Source organism: Oryctolagus cuniculus, chromosome 7 (genome assembly GCF_964237555.1).
Source record: "Oryctolagus cuniculus chromosome 7, mOryCun1.1, whole genome shotgun sequence".
Lineage (NCBI taxonomy): Eukaryota > Metazoa > Chordata > Mammalia > Lagomorpha > Leporidae > Oryctolagus > Oryctolagus cuniculus.
The window spans coordinates 101,367,928-101,392,716 of NC_091438.1; the positions used below are offsets into that span (position 1 = coordinate 101,367,928).

The 24,789-nt window shown below is 38.5% G+C and overlaps 1 protein-coding gene across 6 annotated transcripts in view; it reads left to right on the forward strand.

The window, feature by feature from the left end:
• PTGER3 (prostaglandin E receptor 3) overlaps positions 1–24,789 on the forward strand; it is a 190,013-nt gene that overhangs the window by 65,629 nt on the left and 99,595 nt on the right. For 3 of the 6 annotated variants that reach the window (XM_070076666.1, XM_008263984.4, XM_051856034.2), the window contains exon 3: positions 18,528–18,618. In XM_070076666.1, coding sequence (XP_069932767.1) covers positions 18,528–18,596 — 69 coding nt within the window. In that variant the 3' untranslated portion in view covers positions 18,597–18,618. 6 annotated transcript variants of the gene reach the window in all.

Sequence of the window (24,789 nt, forward strand, 5' to 3'; positions counted from 1 at the left end):
TCTATAGAACAATGAAAGTAGGAAAGTAGAGAAAAGAGGTTAATGCAGGCAGAAAGACTCACTTTTTAAAGGTAACAATCTGGGCCAGCACTGTGGTTTAGCGGGTAAAACTGCTACCTGTAACCCGGCATCCCATATGGGTACCAATTCATATTCTGGCTGCTCCACATCCAATCCAGTTCCCTGCCAATGGCTTGGAAAAAACCATGGAAGATGGCCCAAGAGTTTGGGCCCCTGATATTCACTTGGAAGACCTGGGTGGAGCTTTTGATATCAGCCTGGCTTAGCACTGGTTGTTGCAGCCATTTGGGGAATGAACCAGTTGATGAAGATGTGTCTTGCTCTCTCTGTCTCTCCCTGTCTCTCTGTAACTCTGACCTTCAAAATAAATAAATAACTCTTAAAAAATAAGTAAATACAATTTGATGCAATCCCAATAGTTGATTTTGGTTTTGACTGCCTGTGCCTCCCGGGTCTTTTCCAGAAATTCTTTGCCTGTGCCAATATCTTGAAGGGTTTCTCCAATGTTCTCTAATAACTTGATGGTGTCAGGTCGTAGATTTAGGTCTTTAATCCATGTTGAGTTGATTTTTGTGTAAGGTGTAAGGTAGGGGTCTTGCTTCATGCTTCTGCATGTGGAAATCCAGTTTTCCCAGCACCATTTATTGAATAGACTGTCCTTGCTCCAGGAATTAGTTTTAGATCCTTGATCAAATATAAGTTGGCTGTAGATGTTTGGATTGATTTCTGGTGTTCAATTCTGTTCCATTGGTCTATCCATCTGTTTCTGTAGCAGTACCATGCTGTTTTGATTACAACTGCCCTGTAGTATGTCCTGAAATCTGGTATTGTGATGCCCCTGGCTTTGTTTTTATTGTACAAGATTGCTTTAGCTATTCGAGGTCTCTTGTGCCTCCATATAAATTTCAGCACCAGTTTTTCCAGATCTGAGAAGAAGGTCTTCGGTATCTTGATTGGTATTGCATTGAATTTATAAATTGCTTTTGGGAGAATGGACATTTTGATGATATTGATTCTTCCAATCCATGAGCATGGAAGATTTTTCCATTTCTTGGTATCCTCTTCTATTTCTTTCTTTAAGGTTTTGTAATTTTCATCATAGAGATCTTTAACGTCCTTGGTTAAGTTTATTCCAAGGTATTTGATTGTTTTTGTAGCTATTGTGAATGGGATTGATCTTAGAAGTTCTTCCTCAGCCATGGCATTGTCTGTGTATACAAAGGCTGTTGATTTTTGTGCATTGATTTTATACCCTGCTACTTTGCCAAACTCTTCTATGAGTTCCAATAGTCTCTTAGTAGAGTTCTTTGGGTCCCCTAAATAAAGAATCATATCATCTGCAAAGAGGGATAGTTTGAGTTCTTCCTTCTCAATTTGTATCCCTTTAATTTCTTTTTCTTGACTAATAGCTCTGGCTAGAACTTCCAGAACTATATTGAATAGCAGTGGTGAGAGTGGGCATCCCTGTCTGGTACCAGATCTCAGTGGAAATGCTTCCAACTTTTCCCCATTCAATAGGATGTTGGCTGTGGCCCAAGTGATCAATTTCAGTTCACAATTGATCATAATGAAAGGACTAAGAGTCAAAGGGAGCACATAAACAAGTCTAGTACCTGCTAATACTAACCGATAGAATAAATTAAGGGGAGAGTGATCCAACATGGGAAGCAAGATACTCAGCAGACTCATAGAATGGCGGATGTCCTAAACGGCACTCTGGCCTCAGAATCAGCCCTAAAGGCATTCCAATCTGGCTGAAAAGCCCATGAGAGTATTTCAGGCATGGAAAGCCAGGACACTCTGGCAAAAAAACAAACAAACAAACAAAAAAAACAAAACAGAAAAACAAAAAAAAAAAAACCAAAAAACAAAAAAAACAAAACCAAACCTAAATGAAAGATCTCTGTGAGTGAGATCCCAGTGGAAAGAACAGGTCTTCAAAGAAGGAGGTACCTTTCTCTGAAGGGAGGAGAGAACCTCCACTTTGACTATGACCTTGTCTAAACAAGATAAGAGTCGGAGAACTCAAGGGGCTTCCATAGCCTTGGAAACTCATGACTGGTGCATAGGGAGATTGCTGATGCCATAAACAGGAGTGTCAATTTGTAAAGTCAACAACAGGAGTCACTGTGCACTTACTCCTCATATAGGATCTCTGTCCTTAATGTGCTGTACATTGAGGCTTAGTGCTATAACGAGTACTCAAAGAGTATATTTCACTTTGTGTTTCTATGGGGGTGCAAACTGTTGAAATCTTTACTTAATGTATACTAAACTGATCTTCTGTTAAAAAAAAAAAAGAAGAAATTATCAATTCCCAACTTGACTCTCACTGGGATTAAACATGACAATAGGTCTGCTCTGATTTCATCATCATTTAAAAAATCATCTATTATTTTTCACTTTATGTTTGTGTGGGAGCAAACTGTTGAAATCTTTACTTAATGTATACTAAACTGATCTTCTGTATATAAAGAGAATCGAAAATGAATCTTGATGTGAATGGAAGGGGAAAGGGAGTGGGAAAGGGGAGGGTTGCGGGTGGGAGGGACGTTATGGGGGGGAAGCCATTGTAATCCATAAGCCGTACTTTGGAAATTTATATTCATTAAATAAAAGTTAAAAAAAATAAGTAAATACAGAACATGGAAAACAAAGTATCTCTCCCCTTGAATACCAAAATAATTTAAATAACAATTATAACACTTTGAAATACATTAATATAATTTATTCCAACTTCCCTATGAGGGAAATGGAACCAATATTATCATTACCATCAAGCCACAGATAAAGAAACCAGGCCTTTATAAAATATAAGCAACCTATTTATAGGTCTAAGAGTCAAAGAGATCACATAAACAAGGCTAGTGTCTGCTAATACTTACTGATAGAATAAAAAGGGAGAGAATGATCCAACATGGGAAGCGGGATACACAGCAGACTCATAGAATGGCAGATATCCTAAACAGCACTCTGGCCTCAGAATCAGCCCTTAAGGCATTTGGATCTGGCTGAAGAGCCCATGAGAATATTTTAGGCATGGAAAGCCAAGACACTCTGGGGAAAAAAAAAAAATGACCTAAATGAAAGATCTCCATGAGTGAAATCCTAGTGGAAAGAACGGGGCCATCAAAGAAGGAGGTACCTTTCTCTGAAGGGAGGAGAGAACTTCCACTTTGACTATGACCTTGTCTAAATATGATCAGAGTCAGTGAACTCAGGGGGCTTCCATAGCCTTGGCAGCTCATGACAAGAGCCTAGGGTGATTACCGATGCCATAAACAAGAGTGTCAAATTGTTAAGTCAGCAACAGGAGTCACTGTGCACTTACTCCTCATGTAGGATCTCTGTCCTTAATGTGCTGTACATTGAGATTTAATGCTATAATGAGTACTCAAACAGTATTTTTCACTTTGTGTTTCTATGTGGGTGCAAACTGTTGAAATCTTTACTTAATATATACTAAATTGATCTTCTGTATATAAAGAGAATTGAAAATGAATCTTGATGAAGAATGGGATGGGAGAGGGAGTGGGAGATGGGAGGGTTGCGGGTGGGAGGGAAGTTATAGGAGGGAAAAAGCAATTGTAATCCATAAGCTGTATTTTGGAAATTTATATTCATTAAATAAAAGTTAAAAACAGACTAAAAATAAAGAAATATAAGCAACCTCTGCATGTTTGCCGTGAGATAGGACTCAAGCCCAGTTTTCCTGATTCTCATTCTGAGCTCTCTCCAATGCAGCTATCTGTGTTGTAAACCCAGTGTGGGGGGAGAACAGATTTGTATTACTCCATTGTGTGATGTCGTGCCACTTTACCTATTTGAAAGCGCTAAGTTATTATACAATTTTCGAAAAAGTTATAGAGAGGGGCCGGCACTGTGGTGCAGTGGGTTAAAACCCTGGCCTGAAGCACTGGCATCCCAGTTCTAGTCCCGGCTGCTCCTCTTCTGATCCAGCTCTCTGCTATGGCCTGGGAAAGCAGTAGAGGATGGCCCAAGACCTTGGGCCCCTGCACTTGAGTGGGACACTTGGAAGAAGCTCCTGGCTCCTGGCTTCAGAGCGGTGCAGATCGGGCGTTGCAGCCAATTGGGGAGTGTACCAGTGGATGGAAGACCTCTCTCTCTCTCTCTCTCTCTCTCTCTCTCTCTCTCTCCCCCTCTCTCTGCCTCTCCTTCTCTCTCTGTGTAACTCTGACTTTCAAATAAATAAATAAATCTTTTAAAAAAAGAAAGTTATAGAGAAACAATTTAAATCATCATTAAATGTCTGTGAATGATACATGCTAGGGCCCAATAAAACCAATCTCTCATCAACTCCTGAAGCTTTGGGGACAGAAAGTTTTAGGTAATTAACTTCATTTTAGGCTACATATTATAAAAACTGGTAGTTTCTTTTTACTGTGTAGAATCTACTATATAGATTTTCTCTTGATAACTGCTAAGAATTCAATCTGACTGATTGGATGGCTTTATCAGTGTGTTAGATTTAATCAACTCGAGAAAGAAAGCAAAATAACTAAGGCTAAAAGAAGCATAGAAAGAACTTATCTCTGACTTAGGTCAATTCTGAATGTAAGCAGTCTAAGGCTGACCTGGCCTGTTTCTTGATTATCAGAGATTAAAGCTATTGCTAGTTGTCATTCTTACTGCACTGACTCATGGTCCAATATAGTTACTTCAGTTCCAGCTATTAGTCTGCCTACTGACCAGCCAGAAACAGGAAGGAATAAACAAAGAAGAGTGTGTCTCTTTCCCTTAAGGAGATTTTCCAGAAATCTCATCACTTCTGTTCATTTATAGTTGGCCAGAATATAATCACATGGTCATACCTAATAGACAGTGTCTGGGGTTGCAGTGTATTAGGTGCCCAGATAATAACCAGGGCTCTGTTGTAAAGAAAGAAAAACGGGATTCTATGTAGCAACTGCAATCTCTGCCACATTCTGTACTTGTACTGCATAACTTTTTACATGGCTTTTTTATACGGGTTACTTTATATCAGATAATTTAGTAACATTCTGCTTAGGGATCATAATTATATTACTAAGAAGTGAGAAACTGAATAATAAATAATTTGCTGTACTATTTTATATTTAAACAACTGGTTTTCAACCACTTTCATCAGATCCAGATTATTTATTTTCATTTTATTTGAAAGGCATCACGCACACACACACACACACACACGCAGAGAAAGTGAAAGAGAGAAAAAAAAAAATCTTCCATGTACTGGCTCACTTCTCAAATGCCCTCAACAACCAGGGTCAGGCCCAGAACTCCTTTTGGGTATCCCCCCTTGGTTGGCAGGGAATCAAGTACTTGAGCCATCATCAGCTGCCTCCCAGGATGCACATAAACTGGAGGTTGAATTTCGAGTGGAGGTTGGGATTTGAACCAGACACTTAAATGGGATGTAGGAATCCCAAGTGGTGACTTAAGCTGCTATGCAAAATGCCTGCCCTGAGTTGACTTTCTTTTAATGCCTAGCACAATGCCTTACCCATAAAAAGACACAATGAATCCTAAATTGAATTGACCTTCACTATGTTGAATTTATTTGTCTGATTTATAAAAGATCCTCGATAGCTTCTGTTGGTATCCAATCATTATCCTCATGACAGAGTTCCACTGACTCTGAATCTTATTGTATTGGGTGGTTGTGGGATTTTTGTACAATATAGTGAGGACCACAGGGAATCACATCTTAGCCGTGTGTTTTGCCCTGGACAGTGACCACACCTGCAGGGGCTAGGGAATACTCCAGATTTTTATATAATTTTATATAATTTTTATATAATCAAATCAGAAAAGATCAAATCCTATAGACTAAAAATTGATTTATCATGAAATTCATTACTCAACACAATTACATTTGTAATAGTCGTTAATCTTATTTAATCCTTCTCAACTGTTGATTTGGTAGTATACCACGAATGCCTTTTGTGATTTTCTTTTATCTGAGCTGACTTCCACTGATTCAATACATGAAAACTCTAAAACTATATGACCTTGATTGACTCTTTCTGATTACAAGTTTTATCACAGAGCATAACTTACATCTTTTATCAGACTTAATTTGTCTTTAGATATACATATACTTCTAACTTGCTTGGAATTAGGATGAACTTTTTTAATTGGTCACCATAGGCACCATTTCCGTTTCCTTCCTGGTAATCTTTTATAATGAATCAAACTGGCGGTAAAAAGGTTCATTTTTATAGATCTACAATGAGGATCACCATATTTGTTTAGTGCCCCTAGCACAATGGCTAGGGTGAAAATAATAGAATCCACAGCTAAGGTGCTAAGACAGATGATAGTTAATTTGCGGTTGAAGGTATTTACACTATTTTTTCTCAGATGGGGCTCACTCGGTTTCTTGGAGGCAAGTATTCTTTCATTCAAGCTTTCCCCTGTCCTTAGCCTTGATGGCATCTGTGTATAGGAGAAAGATCACATACTCTCAAGATAAGGGCCTGGGGAGGGGTAGCTTGTCCACCTAAAATGCCGGGCCTGCCCTGTGGATCCTCCCGGCCTCCTCAGTATTGATTTTTGTCTTGCCTGGGTGTAGGTGACTGCTGGCAGCCCCTGGGGTTTCAGGGCTGGTGAAATCTGCAGACTGTTTCCCAGCATGTGTTGAGCCTTGTACGGCTGCTTGGCTCATTCAGCCCCGTTACTGTCTCGGACACAGATGGTGCTGAAGGTTCAGCCACAACCTCCAGACACTGGCTTGGGCTCTGTCAGTGCGTCACATTGGTCCTAACCTGTCTCTCTGGCACTCAGCTTTCCAATCTCCTCTGTGAACCCCAGGGTGAGTTCATTGAGGCTGGAGAGGACCCAGACAACCCTCACTGGCTCGCTCTCTCATGTCCAGGCATGTGTGCCAGGGCACCCAGTGATCTCTCTGTTTATTAGGGTTCTGTTCTTCTGCTCTCCCACACTTCTGGGGTTTGGCCTGAAGCACATTTTTTAAAAAAAGTTTTATTTATTTATTTGAAAGGCAGAGTTACAGAGAAAGGAGGAGAGACAGATAAACAGAGAGAGAGAGAGATCTTTGATTTGCTGATTTACTCCCCAAATGGCAGCAATGGCCAGGTCTGGGCCAAGTGAAAGCCAGCAGCCAGAGGTTTCATCTGGGTCTCCCATGTGGGTACAGGGCCCAAGTACTTGGGCCATCTTCCACTGCTTTCTCAGGTGCATTAGCAGGGAGCTGAATCAGAAGTGGAGCAGCTTGGTCTCTAACTGGTACCCATATGGAATGCCCATATCTCAGGCAGGCCCACAATGCTGGCCATGAGGCACTTTTTATAGATAAATAAGGACATCATCTGCCCTTCTTCTCTTATACTGTCCCTTTTGCTAACACTAAAAATTTTGAAAAATATTATTTGCTTATTTGAGAGAGAGAGAGAGAGAGAGACTCCTATTCCTTGGTTTACCCCAAATGCAATCCAGGTCTCCCACTTAAGTGGCAGGAATCCAAAAACTTCACCCATCACTGCTGCCTTCCAGGTCTGCATTGGTCGGAAGCAGGAATTAGAAGCTGGAGCCAAAAATTGAACCAGGGACTCAGATAGGGGACTGGGGTGTCCTAACTGCTTAGCTAAGAGTCTGCTCTGTAGAAGTGCTTTTGTCTATACAGGGCCCTTCATGCAAAGGCTTTCTCCTGCTCAAGTTGACATTCACTTGGGCTAAAATGATCAGGGGTTTTCCATGATGGTAGAAAGGGGATAAAAAATATGGTTACCAATCCAAGAAAATATACCATGATTTGAAGGATATTTTTGTTGTGTCATCAAAATATCCTTCCAATGTTTCTAAATTGTGCAATTTCATTCTTAACTGTCTTTGAAAAAATACAAAGAAATAAATACAACTCTTTTTTGATTGAATTTAGGATGGAGTTTCTAGGTTGCCCTTATTGTTTTATTAGTAGAGCAATTTTGAAGCATTAAAATAATTTTGTTATTTTAATCATGTTATTGAAAACTATTAGCAATATAGAAGATAGCCACAATAGTCAAGCCACACCATCTATCTAATACTGAAAACTTCTAGAACCCAATGCAGTGACTGTATACTCTGGTAGATTCAGATTCTCTGTCATAGTAAATCCATGGATCCTGGCATCTTTCAATAACAGCCTCAGGGTACAGTCTACTTCCAGGGATCTGGCTGCTTCCTCCTGGTTCCAAGAGCCAGGAAGCTCCAGTGACAGAACAAACTCACCAATGTCAGTGAATCAGAGAAGGGCAAAGATGGCACAAGAAAGGGTTATCTCCAGACAATTGTGGATACCAGTTAAATGTTCTTCCTTTTGCATAATTGACCTTTTTTTAAAAAAAAGATTTATTTATTTGAAAGTCAGAGTTACACAGAGAGAGGAGGAGAGGCAGAGGGAGAGGGAGAGAGAGAGAGAGAGAGAGAGAAAGAGAGAAACAGAGAGAGAAAGAGAGAAACAGAGAGAGAGAGAGGTCTTCCATCTGCTGGTTCACTCCTCAGTTGGCCACAATGGCCGGAGCTGGGCTGATCTGAAGCCAGGAGCCAGGAGCTTCTTTCAGGTCTCCCAAGCAGGTGTAGGGGCCCAGGGACATGGGCCATCTTCTATTGCTTTCCCAGACAATGACAGAGAGCTGGATTAGAAGTGGAGCAGCTGGGCCGGCACCGTGGCTCAATAGGCTAATCCTCCACCTTGCGGCGCCGGCACACCGGGTTCTAGTCCCGGTCGGGGCGCTGGATTCTGTCCCGGTTGCCCCTCTTCCAGGCCAGCTCTCTGCTATGACCAGGGAGTGCAGTGGAGGATGGCCCAGGTGCTTGGGCCCTGCACCCCATGGGAGACCAGGAAAAGCACTTGGATCCTGGCTCCTGCCATCGGATCAGCACGGTGTGCCGGCTGCAGCTGCGGCCATTGGAGGGTGAACCAACGGCAAAGGAAGACCTTTCTCTCTCTGTCTCTCTCTCTCACTGTCCACTCTGCCTGTCAAAAATAAAAAAAAAAAAAAAAAAAAAAAAAGAAGTGGAGCAGCTGGGACTCGAACTGGTGCCCATATGGGATGCTGGCACTGGAGGCGGTGGCTTTACCTGCTATGCTACGGCACCGGCCCCATACATACTTGACCTTTACAGAACTGGGAACACGTAAGAAACAAGGTAAAATGTGAATTTGGCCAGATGTGCATGTTTATCACCAAATTTAAAGAAAATAAAAACCAACAACTCCCTTCTGTGTATAAATACATTCTAAATCAGCCAGCAATGGTAGCTTCTGTCAGTCTGTGTCAGGCATCACACTTGGTTCTTTGGAGTTATAGAATATTTATAACTCAGTCTGATTTCAAAGAGCTAGAGTCCTGTTGAAAAGATCATTAATTCATTTACCAGATAATTAGTGAGTTCACTGTTCTAGGCACTGTGATATATGGGCATAGAGCAGAAGCAAGAAAGATATGAACACTGCCTCCATGGAAATTATAATCAAGTGAAAATAATATTTATTAAGTGACCCTGATTGTTTTCAAATATCCCCAGTTCTGGCGGTAGAGCGTTCTTTTCCTTTAAGATAATATAAACAAACTCAGGCACATTCTGGGTGATTTTATGAGAGTCAGTCCCTCCTGAATCCTCTGGGGATTCCAGAGAATCCTTTCAGTTGTAGCTGTCACAGGAGGAGTCACTCAAGACTGCTGATTGTTCCCCAAGTCCCTTCGGCCTCTTTCAGACTGGTTTAGTGGGTGGATGTTCTCTCACGGTGCTTTGTCCCCAGCCTGTCTGTGAGCCCCTCTCCTCATTTCCCAAGGATCCACTCTCATGAAACTTCTTATCTATTTATTTTCATTATATTCATGCTTTTAATTATTTATTTTAATTGACAAATAAGAATGTGTATATTACATATTTATGTGTTGCCATGTAATATTTTACTTGTGATTCAATCATGCTAACAAGTCCATCTCTTCAGAAGAATCTTACTGTGGGTTTCACCTGAGGCAGGGGTTAATGGGGAGAGGGGAAATAAAAACCAGAGTGAAAAGACCAGAGCCAAAGATAAATATTTTGAATGTTTATTAACCGTTCCCTTTCATAGACATGCACAAATGGACACTATATTTCTTTACTGATAGAGGGAGGACAGTGAGGAATGAAGTTGAGAGGTAAATAGGAGCCTGTGTGCATGACATAGATTTTTGTCTTTATGAATAGAAGTCTATCTCTGGGCATGTTTGTGTATGAGTGGATGTATGTGTGATGACCAGGGTTTCTTTAAAAACAGCTGTGTGAAGAACGACTTAGCTCAGAGTATCAGGTCCCTTGTGCTAGACACTGAATGACCAGGAACAGGGGTAAGTTGGTGGAGTTTCCCACTCAAATGTAGACCTGTCAGATATCAGAAATGCCTCCCAAGCTCCTGGGAGGAAAGCAGGAAGTGTAAGGCTGAGATAATTCATCTGGCAGTTTTGTGTGATTATAAAAACTATTGTAAATGTAACCTGTAGATAATGTCAGGGAGTAAAAATTCCTCTTGGGCTGGTACAACGAAGCTAATGGAATGCGTGCTGCAAAATCCCTCCCTTGCACAGTCCTCTTCATAGGCCCTGAACCCACTTCGATATTCATTGTTTACCATCTAAGATGCCTGCAGTGTTTAGCTGTTTTGATTCTTTAGGATATAAGAATAGACCACCTCTTAGATTAGCTCAAACATGAGGTTAATTGCAATCAACTGTTATAGTCAGGAATATGTAGGCTTGAGTTAGAGGATCAATTGGGATCCTGAGAATAAATGAGTGGAATAAAAGGAATTTCATGCCAATGCCTGGCCATTTTCTACCTGTTTAATTTTATTCTTATTACCAATGTCCTTCCTTCCTTCCTTCCTTCCTTTCTTTCTTTCTTTCTTCCTTTCTTTCTTTCTTTCTTTCTTTCTTTCTTTCTTTCTTTCTTTCTTTCTTTCTTTCTTTCTTTCTTTCTTTCTTTCTACTATCAGCATAAGTACTTAACTTCATATTCTGCTCCCTTGTGGCTCTGGTTCTGATGCTATTGCCCTCATTTTTTCAAAATTTCCAAATTTATATTCTCAAGTCAGGAAATGCCTGCCTTGTAAGCTCATTGTTCCTTGACTGACAAGGTCACAGGTAGGTGGCTGACCTATGGCTTGACTTTGCATACTTTGTCTTGTTAGGTATGCTTGGGATGTATAGAATCTGTATATAATATGTAACTTATGGGTATTTCTCTAAAGATTTATTTATTTACTTGAAAGGCAGAGTTAGAGAGAGAGAGAGAGAGAGAGATCAATTTTCCATCCTCAAATGGCTGCAATGGGCAGAGCTGGACCAGGCCAAAGCTAGAAGCTTTAACCCACTGCACCACAGTGCCGGCCCCAGGAAAAGATCATTTTTTAAAAGAAGATGAGTTGTGGATGAGTAGGTGGATAATAAAGGAGGAACAATGAAAGATTCACAATGTTAGGAAAGAAATAATTTCTCAGGCACATAAAACAGGACAAAACAAGAATCACTTGGATTGGCTCACAAGTTGAAAATAGGGATTATAAGAGAGATGTGGACATGAAATATATCATAGTATGCATGCCCTACTAATGAAAAACAGCCAGTTGAAGAAGCAACAAAACAACTTGCATCCTAATGGAAAAGTAAGTAACTGGTTCTTCAGAAGCATGTTATCAAAAGAATTTATCACAGGCAATGGAAGAAGCTGTTATGGTCTTCCTTACAGAGAATTATATACGCTCCAAAGTCCCTGCCTTTTCATACACCCCACAAAAGACTGGTCAGACTTTCAGAGTATTGGAAACTCGCTTTTCATTTGTATAATGTGGGCCAGAATTGTGAAAGATTTGAAAGGAACTGCTGTATCTGATGCAGCTGAGATCCCTCTTGTGGTGCCTGCATCCCATGTAGGAGTGCTTGGTCTGAATCCCAGTTTTTATACTTCTGAATCAGTTTCCTGCTAGTGCATATGCTGAGAGGCAGCAGGTGATGGCTCAGATTTTTTTTTTTGAAGAGCATTTTATTTTTTTATTTGACAGGTAGAGTTTTAGACAGTGAGAGAGAGACAGAGAGAAAGGTCTTCCTTCCATTGGTTCACTCCCCAAATGGCCACAACGGCCCACACGCACCCATCTGAAGCCAGGAGCCAGGTGCTTCCTCCTGGTCTCCATGCGGGTGCAGGGGCCCAAGGACCTGGGCCATTCTCCACTGCCCTCCTGGGCCACAGCAGAGAGCTGGACTGGAAGAGGAGCAACCGGGACAGAACTGGCACCCATATTGGATGCTGGCGCCACAGGTGGAGGATTAACCAAATGAGCCACGGCGCCGGTCCTGGCTCAGATATTTTGATTCCTGCCACTCTTGTGGGATACTGGATTGAGTTTCAGACTCCTTTCTTCAGCCTGGCCCAGTCCTGTTAGCTATTGTGGCACTGAAGAAATAAATCAGTGGATGGAAGGTCTCTCTCTCTCTCTCTCCCTTAGCCAAGAGTGAGGAACTCAATCTGGGTCTCCCATGTTGGTCACATGGACACAGCACTTGAGTCATCACCCACTGCCTCCCAGGATGTGCATTTGCGGAAAGCAGAATCAAAGGCAGAGTAGCTAGGAGTCAAACCAGGGACTCCAATATGGGATGCAGGCTTCCTAAGTGACAACTTAACCTCTGAGCCAAGCACTGGTCCCTATGTCTAGATTTGAGCAAGTCATTTGATTTTCTGTGCTTTAATTTTTCTCACCAATGATATGGGAATAATACTGTACATAAAAATATTGGAAAATGTTCAAACACCACATCATATTAAGCTGCATTGTGGCAGGCTGTAGTCTAGTTACCGAGATGCATCAACACACACACACACACACACAAAATCTCTGCCCATGTGGGGCTCATTGAGTAGCATGATTGATGAGGTCACATGCTTAAATTTTTCACTCTAGTTGGTCATCCACATCTTTTTTTTTTCCATGAAACAATCATTTTCTGAATAACTTATGATCTGAGGCATTTATAAGTGGATCAAATCTGCACATCTATCAGTGAGCCTAGTGATAGAACAGAAATAAGGAAGTTGGATTCTAGACAGAACTGTGCTGCTGTAAACTAGCTTTGTATCTATGAAAACGATTTGACCTCGCATCTTCATCTGTAAATGAGAGCATTGGATTACATGGTCTCCAAAGCTCCTCATAGCGCTAAAATGGGCAGTTTTGTTTACTCCCACAGGGATCAACACCCTCTTGATGGCAGCTGGCCTCGTGCCTAAGCAGAACTCATCAGCTCTCAGGATATGCTCCAAAATTCCAACAAAGTAGATGATAGCAAATATCACCATGCTATACTCTGGAATGTGATTGTATGCCATTTTATATAATTTTCTTATGATTTCAATTATTTTCCAAACATTGCACAAATCAAGGCAGAAATCAAAAAGTACATTGTTCATGTCATTATCTAGACAAGGAAAAATACACTTGATACTGGAAATCTCTATTTTCATCTCATTCTAAAATTATTATATTTTTTCCCTTGAGTAAATCAAATTTTGTCTCTATTACCCAATATGTATTACTCTTTCATTTGATCTGCTAACCATTTTTATATATCATAAAGTATAAAATTTATCAGCCCTCATCAGAATGATTTGTTCACTTCAAATTAGTGAAGTTTCATTATACTTATATAAAACAAGAGGGACAAATTTCTAAGTATTAGAGCTTATTATGCAGTAAAGATCTATCTAGCCCAAGTAATATAATAATAGTGATGATAGGAACTACCAAAAGTTTCTAAAAGACTAGTTTTATTAGCATAGGGATGAAATCCACTTGTAAGGGGTTGGAGCAACTGAGGCAGTAGAATGTGCTCAGCCCCTGTGTTCTGGGACCAGACTGTCTGTCTGAATCCAAATTCTGCCACTTAACCTGTGGGTGCTACTAGGCAGGTTACTTGACCTACTATGCCTCAGTGTCCTCACATGTAAGGTGGAGATGATAGTAGAATTAATTGCAAGAAATTAAATGGGTTCATGTTTTTAATATATTTGGAACAGTGCCTGATAGAGGGAAAGTATTTCCTAATTTTGCTAGAATTTAAGGAAGGGGAGGTAGGAGCAAATGGCGTATCACATCGAGAAGTCGGGGTAAAGGGAGGTGAAGAATCACTCCCTTCCGCACTTGCAGAAAGGGCTGGAGGCCAACAGTCAAGCACAAAATATTTGTGTGTATTTTGCTTCCCAGATAAGAGATGCATATGCATGTGTGACAGTGAATGCAAAGGAAGGCTGTGAAGGCAGGATGATCCGTAACCAGGACACAGGTAATTAGAGGTGCTAGCAGGCTATCCTCAAGCAGTGTACGCCATAGTCCTCAGAAATCAAGCTAGCCTTTATCATATGTTATGAATTTGGCATTGAAAAACTCAGAGCAAAGACACAGACTGCCATAAGCTTCAATCATTCAAGATCAAATGGTAGACTAGAAGAGCAGAAGCTTGCTCATGACTCTGTGAAAAGTAGCTGCAGTCCTGCGGTGTAGGAGGGTCATTCTGGAAGGAGTCCTGCAGCCAGACAACACAGTGTTTAACCTAAAGAGGCAGCGTGGCTGTGCCAGCCCAGGCATCAGGCATCCTCAACCAAACCACAGGCAGCCACAGGGCCCACAAACAGGCCATGATCCAGACCAAACAACTGGCTGTGTTCAGGTGTCTGTGGAGCGACTGCCCACGTGTCAATTCTTTCACCACAAATTACCCCAGGAAAATAATTAGGTCCAACAGCCAAATTCAAATTGAAGGGCCAGCCCTCTCCCATGCACACACATCCACACAAAGGCAGTCACACTATCTTAATAGAATTCTCTTTAAAATATCTGTAAATAGCCTATAAATATGTCTGTAATATAGCCTAGCACAACAGCTTTCACTGTAACCCTTGGGCTATCATATCCAGAGAGAGGACTAGCTTTGCTGGTGAACTGGATATCACAGATATTTAGTAATTTGGGAAGAACACAGCCAGCCACAAGCTTGGCTGAAACAAGAGGGAGAAGAGTTATTTTGGGCAGCAAGACCTTGGGCAGCATAAATGAAAATCCTCATATCAGCAAGGGCTAAGGTGTCTTAAGAGATGTCCATTAGTATCTGCGCATCCTACACTCTCAGAAAAGACCCATGCTTTGATGTGGATGGAAGTCAGGGTATTAAAGGAGTTAAATGTTAAATGGAATTAAATTTAAAAGTGCTTAGCATTATCTGATACACAGTAGGTTTCAAATAAACTTTTCTACCTTTCCTCCCTTTTTAAAAAGTCCTTCTCCACATGGATTAAAATCTTTGTCTGCAGCTAAGGGAATTCCAAGAATAAACAGGGTGTGAGAGAGATTATTTTCAGTAGGGATCCTTTCCCAGGTTCCCCAATCCACGCACATGAGCAGCCTCCTCCACCACCAGCTAAACTGAGCTTGCTAAATAACACATCCCACAGTGGGCTGCTTCCTATAGTCTTACAGATCCCATAGGCCGGCTCTGTGTGCCCAATCCTAACCTTTTGTTTCAACTGACTGCCCACACCTTGGCCTTCACAGGCCTACCACGGGGCTGAGGTGGCAGGACTTAGTTTTATTTCTTCCTAAATGCAGTAATTCCTGATGGATGTAGGAGTCAAAAAGCCCAGTTTCCTAGTCTCAAGGCGGGACAGATTTTGAAGTATTATTTATGCTCCAAAATTGCTCTAAATGTCAGGTTGAGGTTGGAATCACTTGAAAGTTCAACCCTTCTTGGCATCTTCTTCATCCTCCTTTCCCCCTTGTTTACTGAATGCTCCTGAGAACAAATTCTTAACAAGTAGTTTATATACTAATTCTAGTTGCAGAGTCTGGGGGAGTACTAAACCTAAGAGAGACCTTAATTATTATTAGTTTATTCAGAATCGTTCACTGAGTATCTCTGTCTAGTGAAGAGTGATATACAGATTGAGGAATCTTAATCATGAATAGTCTCAAGGGATATATGGGACATATAGTGACTCCACATTTATACAGCTGAGAGAAACTTAAAATACTAGTCTACCATAATACCTGAGAAAGGGGTTTATACCTAGAGATTTTCTTGAGTGTTTAAAATTTAGACACATGATGTTAGCCAGTGAGAGGAGTCATTTTTTTTAAACATGAGTGTCAATTTGTTTTTTTTTCTTTTTTTATTTTTTTTTAACTTTTATTTAATGAATATAAATTTCCAAAGTACAGAATATTCAACACTTATTGGATTCCAGCTATGAACCAGAGTGTGAGAAACTGACATAGACTAATAAGTACAGTATGATACAATAAATATGAGAGTACTTCAAAGATTTCTTGGGAAAATGGAAATAAAATGTTTATTTTCTTGCAAAACTGTTTCAAAATTTATGCAGTTTTTTTGATAATATGCATTTTCTATAAACCTTTGAAGACCTCTCTCATGCCTTGAATAATGTATAACAGTCTGTGGTAACAGAATAGAAGTAATAATATCTTTTCAAGAAAATAGAAGTGCAGAGAAGCATTCAAGAAAGAGGGAACAGCTCCAAAATAAGTAAGTGTAAAAGAACATTGATAGGTCTCTGAATGAGCAAGGAGGTAGGGATTGTAGCAAAGTATGCATGAAGATTAGACACAGGAGGGTATATCTGGAGATATAACTAGGAATCACTCAGTGGGTTGTGTTAAGTACTTTGAAACTTTTTCTGTAGCAATAGGAAACTTTCAAAGATATTTGTGATTCACCTAGATTTTCCTTAGAAAAAATATGAAGCATATATTAAAAGAAGATCTCAATTCATAAAGAATAGTTGGAAGGCTTTGCTTGGTTAAATCTTTTATAATTTCCAAATACAACCATTTTTAAATAGAAATTATTTTTTATAGAAGTTCAACACAGAATTGAAGAGAAGGTACTCATATTTTACACTCATATCACTTGGACACACACACGAGTGACTCTCCCATTATCACTCCACTAGCTTTATTACTCAGAGTCCATAGTTTACCTTACGGTTCACTCTTAGTGTCTGATGCTATGCTCACTAGAGTGAAAGTATTCAAATTCTTTTGATTTAACAAGACTGAACATTTCATATGGTTCATATGTTATAAACACTAGAGAAGCAAGAGTAAAATAAAAGATACATAGGAAATAAAATTGACTGAAATGAATGATCCACAGGTTTCAAGGGCAGAGTAAGTTGTAGAGTCAGGATTGACAAAGAAACAGCAATGATGGGTTAAATAAAGCAGTGGAAAATATCCTTAAGGAAAATAGGGCCCACTGGAGAGTAGTTTAGATGGTGCAATAAGGAACCACATCAGGCAAGAACTTCATGCTTTTCACAAATTATTTTGTAGGGCCTCATTCCTTTAGTTCTTTCTTTTCCTGCTTCTTGACATTGGATTGGCATATAGTATCCCACTTCTTTCAGTAGCCAACAAATAATGCAAGACCAAGTGCATTTACTTAGTTAAAGCATGTCTTTGAACAAGGACACATGATAGCAGGAACACAAACCTAGGGGGCAGCTAAGGCAGGAGTGTATCCCAGCAGATTGCTCTTTCACAAAGGGAAGGAAGGTCTTCACGTATAGGAGTACAAAGGGGACTCTGAAGGTCTCACCAAATAAATAGAAAAACCGGTTTTTTAGTTCCTCACTCAAGTCTGACCACTCTTTCAAAGCTGTAGTATTCTATGAAAGGTGCCACTAAACTTTTCTTGCTGGATCTGAAATAGATACTGACCACAGTGTAATTTTTGCTGCAAAGAAGATACATCATTTTATGGTCCTCCAAATAGTAGCTTCTGAAAATAGAAATCACCCATTTGTTCAACACAGTTGACAACTGGAAAATGACAGGTCTGTCTGGACAAACAGCACATTACTTAGGATGAACATGCTGGTTAAGATGATCTTAATTTAATTTTTGAAAAATAATACTCTAAGAAACAAAAATATCTAAGGAAACACTGAATTTCATTTCTTTCAGCTTTTGCTACAAACATTTCTCATAAGAATTTCACTTCCGTCTACCTGTTCTTGGAGAAGTACTGAGAAACGTAGACATGATTTTTTTTTTTAGCTACCTTAAAGTATTTTTCTCAGAACTTTTGATTGTATCCACAGAATGAATGCTATCATTTGATCATTTGGAGAATGCTGTTGAGGGATGGGCCTCAGGCCCAGTTATACAACATCATTTATTTATGCCACAAATACTTACTGCCTGTGGCCTAAGCTGTGGAAATGTAAGAGGAAATAAAAAGTGCAATTCACAGTATGGAGGTAGGAATGAGATGGTACTGAGAAGATAATATCTAAATATCTTTATTTACTCAAGCATAGTCAACATCAGTCGATGTGCAGGTTTTGGTTTGGCTTTTCTTTGAAAGTGTTCAAGGAAGTGTCAGACAAATAGGAGTCATCATCAGTAATTCTGTCCACTGAAACCCTCTGTCTGTTCACAGATCAGGTACCACACAAACAACTATGCATCCAGCTCCACCTCCCTAACCCATCAGTGTTCCTCAACTTGATGTGGACTGACCATTTGGAAAGGTGAGATCTAGAAGCTGCCTGCTGCCTGCATTTGCAGCCTAACCTTCCCCCATCTCTCTGTTCTGTTCTGAGTTCATTCTACAAAGGCTATGCATCTCCAAGAATTAAATAGCAAATTAAGCATAAATATCTGATTAAGGAGTACTAAATTCCTTGGAGGAGCTTCCATTGTTTTTTAAACTCTAGATTTTCTCTAACTAAGAAATTTCTGAGGCTGACTCCAGTCTGGTCTTGTGATTAATCAACTCTCATGACCTAAAAGAGTGACATGTCACTTATTTTTCATGAGAACAATTTCTAGGAGAATTTTAAGGCTGATTGACTCCTGTTTTAATTAGATACCATGTCCACTGTGTTCACTATATGGTTGGCACACTCTTGATCTCCCTTTTTAACATCTGTCTTTTATGGAATGTGCACTTCAATGAATCAACACTATTCTAGAAAATAGAAAAAATGTCAAACATGATGCATGGTTGCCTCTATTAAATGTTGAACACTGGTTTCCTTCCTCAAACACCTTTTTTCCATATTTCTGTTAGTAACTATATGATTAATTAAATAAAAAGTTGCTGGGCATTAATGCACTATATAAGCTATTTTTTTAACTTTTATTTAATGAATATAAATTTCCAAGTACAGCTTATGGAATACAATGGCTTCCCCCCCATAACTTCCCTCCCACCTGCAACCCTCCCCTTTCCCTCTCCCTCTCCTCTTCCATTGACATCAAGATTCATTTTCAATTCTCTTTATATAGAGAAGATCAGTTTAGCATATATTAAGTAAAGATTTCAACAGTTTGCACCCACATAGAAACACAAAGTGAAAAATACTGTTTGAGTACTAGTTATAGCATTAAATCACAATGTACTTCACATTAAGGACAGAGATCCTACATGAGGAGTAAGTGCACAGTGACTGCTGTTGTTGACTTAACAAATTGACACTCTTGTTTATGGCATCAGTAATCACCCTAGGCTCTTGTCATGAATTGCCAAGGCTCTGGAAGCCTTTTGAGTTCACTGACTCTGATCATATTTAGGAAGGTCGTAGTCAGAATGGAAGTTCTCTCCTCCCTTCAGAGCAAGGTACCTCCTTCTTTGATGACCCGTTCTCTCCACTGGGATCTCACTCACGGAGATCTTTCATTTAGGTCATTTTTTTTTTTTTTTTTTTTTTTTTTTGCCAGAGTGTCTTGGCTTTCCATGCCTGAAAAACTCTCATGGGCTTTTCAGCCGGATCCAAATGCCTTAAGGGCTGATCTATTTTTATGGTTTTTTTTTTTTTTTTGAGAAAAATCTACAAAGGTTCAATTGTTTTTTTCAAAGACAAACCATTTGATTTATTGAATATGCTGAACTCTTCATCTTAATGGAAAGTCAGCATAGTGATTTTATTTTATTCTCTGGGTATTGTCTGGTACAGTAACTCCTCCACTCAGTACAAGTTGTTATTACTGTGTTTGTAGACATTAAAGCAGCTTCATGTCTTTGCTCATGTATATTCCCATGGCTGACGTAACTAAGAAATAATCACCTCTGATTTTAGGGGCAGATCTGAATATGTTTTCCAAAATAGATTCAGTGTGTAACTATGCCTACAAGATGACAGTAGGCTGGTTAATTCTGTGGAAATTGCTTAAAAATCATGAGGCAAATAAAATTTTTACTTAAGTAACCTTTACAGTCCTACATTTCCCCCTAATATCTGCATATCACAAATACCACACAAATGGGTGCTTCAAAAAGTTTGTTGGTGGAGTATGTATTTGGCCTAGCAGTTAAGACATTAGTTAAGTTGCCTGGTTCCCACATCAGAGTACCTGGGTTGGGTTCTTAGTTCTGGCTTCTGACTCCAGATTCCTGTAAATTCAGACTCTGGGAGTTTCTACCTCCCAATTTGAGCTGCCACCCCACCCTCTGCCTCTTCAGTTAAAAAAAATACTTTGAGGAAAATGGAATTAAAAGATAGGATCATTTTGGTGCAAAATTTTGAAATACCTGCATGGTTTTTTCACAATACATATATTCATTGAACTTTTTAAAGATTCTATGTATATGTAGAGTCTTCCAACAATGTATAAAAATGTATATCAATGAAAAACTGCATAGATTTCAAAATTTTTATACTAAAATAAATCTATCTTTTAATTCTATTTTCCACATCTTCATGTGTGTGGGTGTGTTTATTCATGAATACTTGTTTATCTCTCCATCTGTATCTAGATAGCAGTTTTTTGTTATAAACACAAATTCCCCTGCGCAGAGGGAGAGGTACATTTTTCCCATCTCTTTGTTAGTAAGCTCATGCTAATGCTATTTTTAATTTTATAACTAAATTTTATTGTATTTTCCCTTATTAAAAAATCATGCCCTCTATAGAAAGCTTGTAATGAAAATCAGAAAGGCAGCATGCTAAATTTTAGCTTCACTACTCAGGAAAAACCTGTCCTTCTGTTATGCGCTTTAAAAAATATTTTTCAGTATACATTTCTTGATTTTGTTTCATATTTACATGTGAATTTTTGAATCCCTTTTTTATGCATAATTTTTAAATTCTCTAATGCAAATAGTCTGCTTTCCAAAAGAATTATTGAGATTTAATATTTCATTAGCAGTATATGAGATTTTCTGTTTTACTTCAGTTTGACCAGGACTATGCATTATCTGAAAGGATAAACATAATACCTGATTGGCTTCACAGGAGAAACATTGCATTTTATGGCTATTTCATTCCGTGACTGCTCTTTTGGCATTTTAGGCTACAATTCTGTACTAATTGACCATTGTTTTCGTGACAAAATTCTTTGATTACTTGATTATCTATAATTGTTTTTATTTAGAAAATATGCATAATTGCTTCAAACAAGAATATTTTGAACGTCTAAAGCATGCATATGTCATATTTGCATCTTACTCCTCACCTACCATACATAGTTAAAAGAAAATTCTTCCCATCCATGCTTATTATTGCATCTTTTACTCTCTATTCTGATAGATAATGAAAGAATGGAGTTAGATTTTTAATTGTAATTTCTGCTTCTCTGAGTTTATGTATTTCTTCTTACCTGAGAAAGAGGATGTTTTATATGATCTTTTTCTTGAATTTTATCTTACTTTTCTGATTTTTATGCTTTATCTTGTAACTAATAACCACTGAGACCAAGTTTATTAGCAAAATCCATGCCTCTAAATATTAGATTGGTTTCTTAGATGGGATTTTGAAAATGAACATAAGAAGTGAGGCAGAATATCACAGATGATGACTGGTGGAAAAAGTGAGAAAAACAAAGATCCATGTTCCAGGAGTTTTCTCCAACTTCACATCTTTATCTTAACTGATGTGAACATCTTTTATATTTTATGATAGCTTTGCTTTTACAGTTGGGTTTGAAAAGTCAGAAAGTTTATTGATAGTGAAATTTCAACATATTGAGAGCAAGAATTCAATTAATAGGGCATGCACTTAAGGAGATAGGGAAGTATGCCAAATGGAGGCAGGAGGGTACTGACACTAAGAATATTTATGCTGATTATGTGATTAATGTTTTAGAGATGTTATGTTCCTCTGAGATAAGCTTGAAAATAAGTTCTTAAGTTTCAGTTGTAATTAGGAATCACTTTTTAAACTTTGGAATCTGCTTAGTTGTTACTTCTCCGCCTTTGAGGTCAAAGAAATGGTGCAGCTAAGGTTGTCCTTGAAGTGTCAGAGAAAGCTGGATGATAAACTGCTTGGTTAGAGCAATAAAAAAATTCAGGCAAGACATCACATTTTTTTCATTTTTTTTTACTTATTTTTGAAACTATCAGTTCAACAGTTCTTGAAATTTCTTCTCAGCATACAAAAAGGCAAAATTAATAAGTGATTTGGTTATTGAACTTCAAGATTTGTTACTATTTTTAAAAATAAAAGGATGCGTTTTGTCTATACTGAGATAAAGAACTCTGAACTCTACTTTGCACCATCTAACATCTTTCAGTCGGTGTGCCCTTATTTACTTTTTAAGCTCAGTCTCCTACTCTCTTCTCCCTGCCCCTCCCTACTCCCCCATGATTCACTTGAATCAGCACATGTTTGCTACATGTCTCCCCTCACACACTGTCCTGAAAGCCGTGTTGTCACCTCGCCTATGTGGACATTTTGGAAAAAGATTAAATATGGTATCTGCTGTTGTGGAGCCCATGCTGTGACTCCATTGTCATTTCTGTCAACTAGATTAAACCAGACGTTTAAAAAAACTTAAAAAGCTGGCCCAATTATTAATTAGCTGCAAACTGTAAATACTTCCTTTCAAATCTATATATGAAATGGTCTGAGCCAGCATAAAGCTTCATTCAAGTTTAAATTCAATGAATTGTACTGAGCATTTAGTATTGGTCACCGTCACAACAATGTCAATCCCATTATGTCTATTTGTGAGTCACTCATGCATGTAGTCATCCAGCTGTCACTTATTTTTTTATTGTTATGAAAGAGTGTGGTTTACAAAGGGCTTTCACACTGTCATGTGGCTAACATAATTAATAACTCAGATTCAAGTTTGGGTTTTCCAGTTCAGATACACTTTTATTCCATTAGCACAGTGGTGTGTAAGATTTTATAATGATACTTTATTCATAAAACAGCATGAAATAATAGAAACCTTGGTTTTGGAATTAAAAGTTCACTGAAATTTGGCTCTGCTACTCATAAGCTCTGTGACCATGACAATGTTGAGTTCCAATAAATTAATCTATAAACTGATACATACCTATAGAGTTATTCTGATCATGAATATAAATTGAATCTTACTGTGATTTATTCTTTTGTCAAACTTAGCTCCAATTATTTAAAGTCTCAATTTCAGCTATAGATTGGTTTCCTGACTGTGTGGGTTTAAATGCCATGGACAGAATCAATTACAAATCCTTTGATGTTATTTTTGTTTATAATTTATTATCCTTACTTCTGCCTGTGTAAAATCTACCCTCCTCTCCCATGTTCAAAATCTTATTCTATTCTTAGGCTTTGAACAATTAAATATCTTTGTTCTCTTCTAACTCTATCTCCATTTCTGAAATTGCACAGTACTAATTTTAATATTTTATGGTATTATTCTTTAAAATTTATATGTGCATTTCCCTTGACAAAACTTTAATTTGTGGTGGACAGGACCCTTTTCTTCATGTTTTTAAATATCAGCAAAAATACAAAGAGCCCTTTGTTTACATGTTATTTTTCAATTTTGAATTTTTAGAAATTTTATGTTAGAGTTTCTTGATTTAAAAATGCCTACATCCAGGCACAATAATCACAATAAATTTAATATAATGATGTTATTAAATCTCTTTACTAAAATGATTACAAAAAATTGAAAAATAATGAATATTTGCAAAGATATTTTCATGCAGAGAGGAGTGATCTTTGTCCAGTTTGAAATCTGATGTAGAGAACATATATGCTGATATAAATTGTTTTGAAACTTTTTTATTACAAAGACCTATCTTTTGGAGCAGATTTATTCCATCAAAATTGAGCAGAAGACACAGATGATACTTTTGTTTTTAATCCACAAAAAATGTATCTATTCCATACTAAATTCATCAAAAATATAGATTTTGTTGTATACATTCAAATATTCTGAGTCATGATTCAACAACAAACAGTGTTTTTTAACAAGTACCTTCATCTTCATTTTCTTTATTACCTCCTAGAAACAGAGATGCTTATTATTATGTAACAAGATTATAGTGAGAGCAGAACTAAATTCAACATAAAGTATTCCCTGGGGACTTTGCCAAGAGTGTTACATGTGGAGAAGTGGTATGATTATGATCATAGTAACTACTGTAAAACTCTGTGGAATCCATATGCAAAATAGTTATATTAATATATTTTTAAGTAGGCTACATCGACAGGGTCCTGACTACACTCATCTATATAATATATTCTGTTTAATTTTAGACCTATTACTTCTGCAGTGGAAAAAATGAACTCTTACCTATCCTAACCTCCATTCTATCAAAACACCAGTGCTTCCATTCAAACTCCAGTACAATTGTTGTGAAAGAAAACAAGAACAAGAACAGTAGCCATGCTCATCCCAAGAGAGGTTGGACCAGAGCAGTGTGAAAAGGTGTGCCAAATTGCTGAGATCATAGAGCCAGGGCTGACTAAGAACAAGGAGTA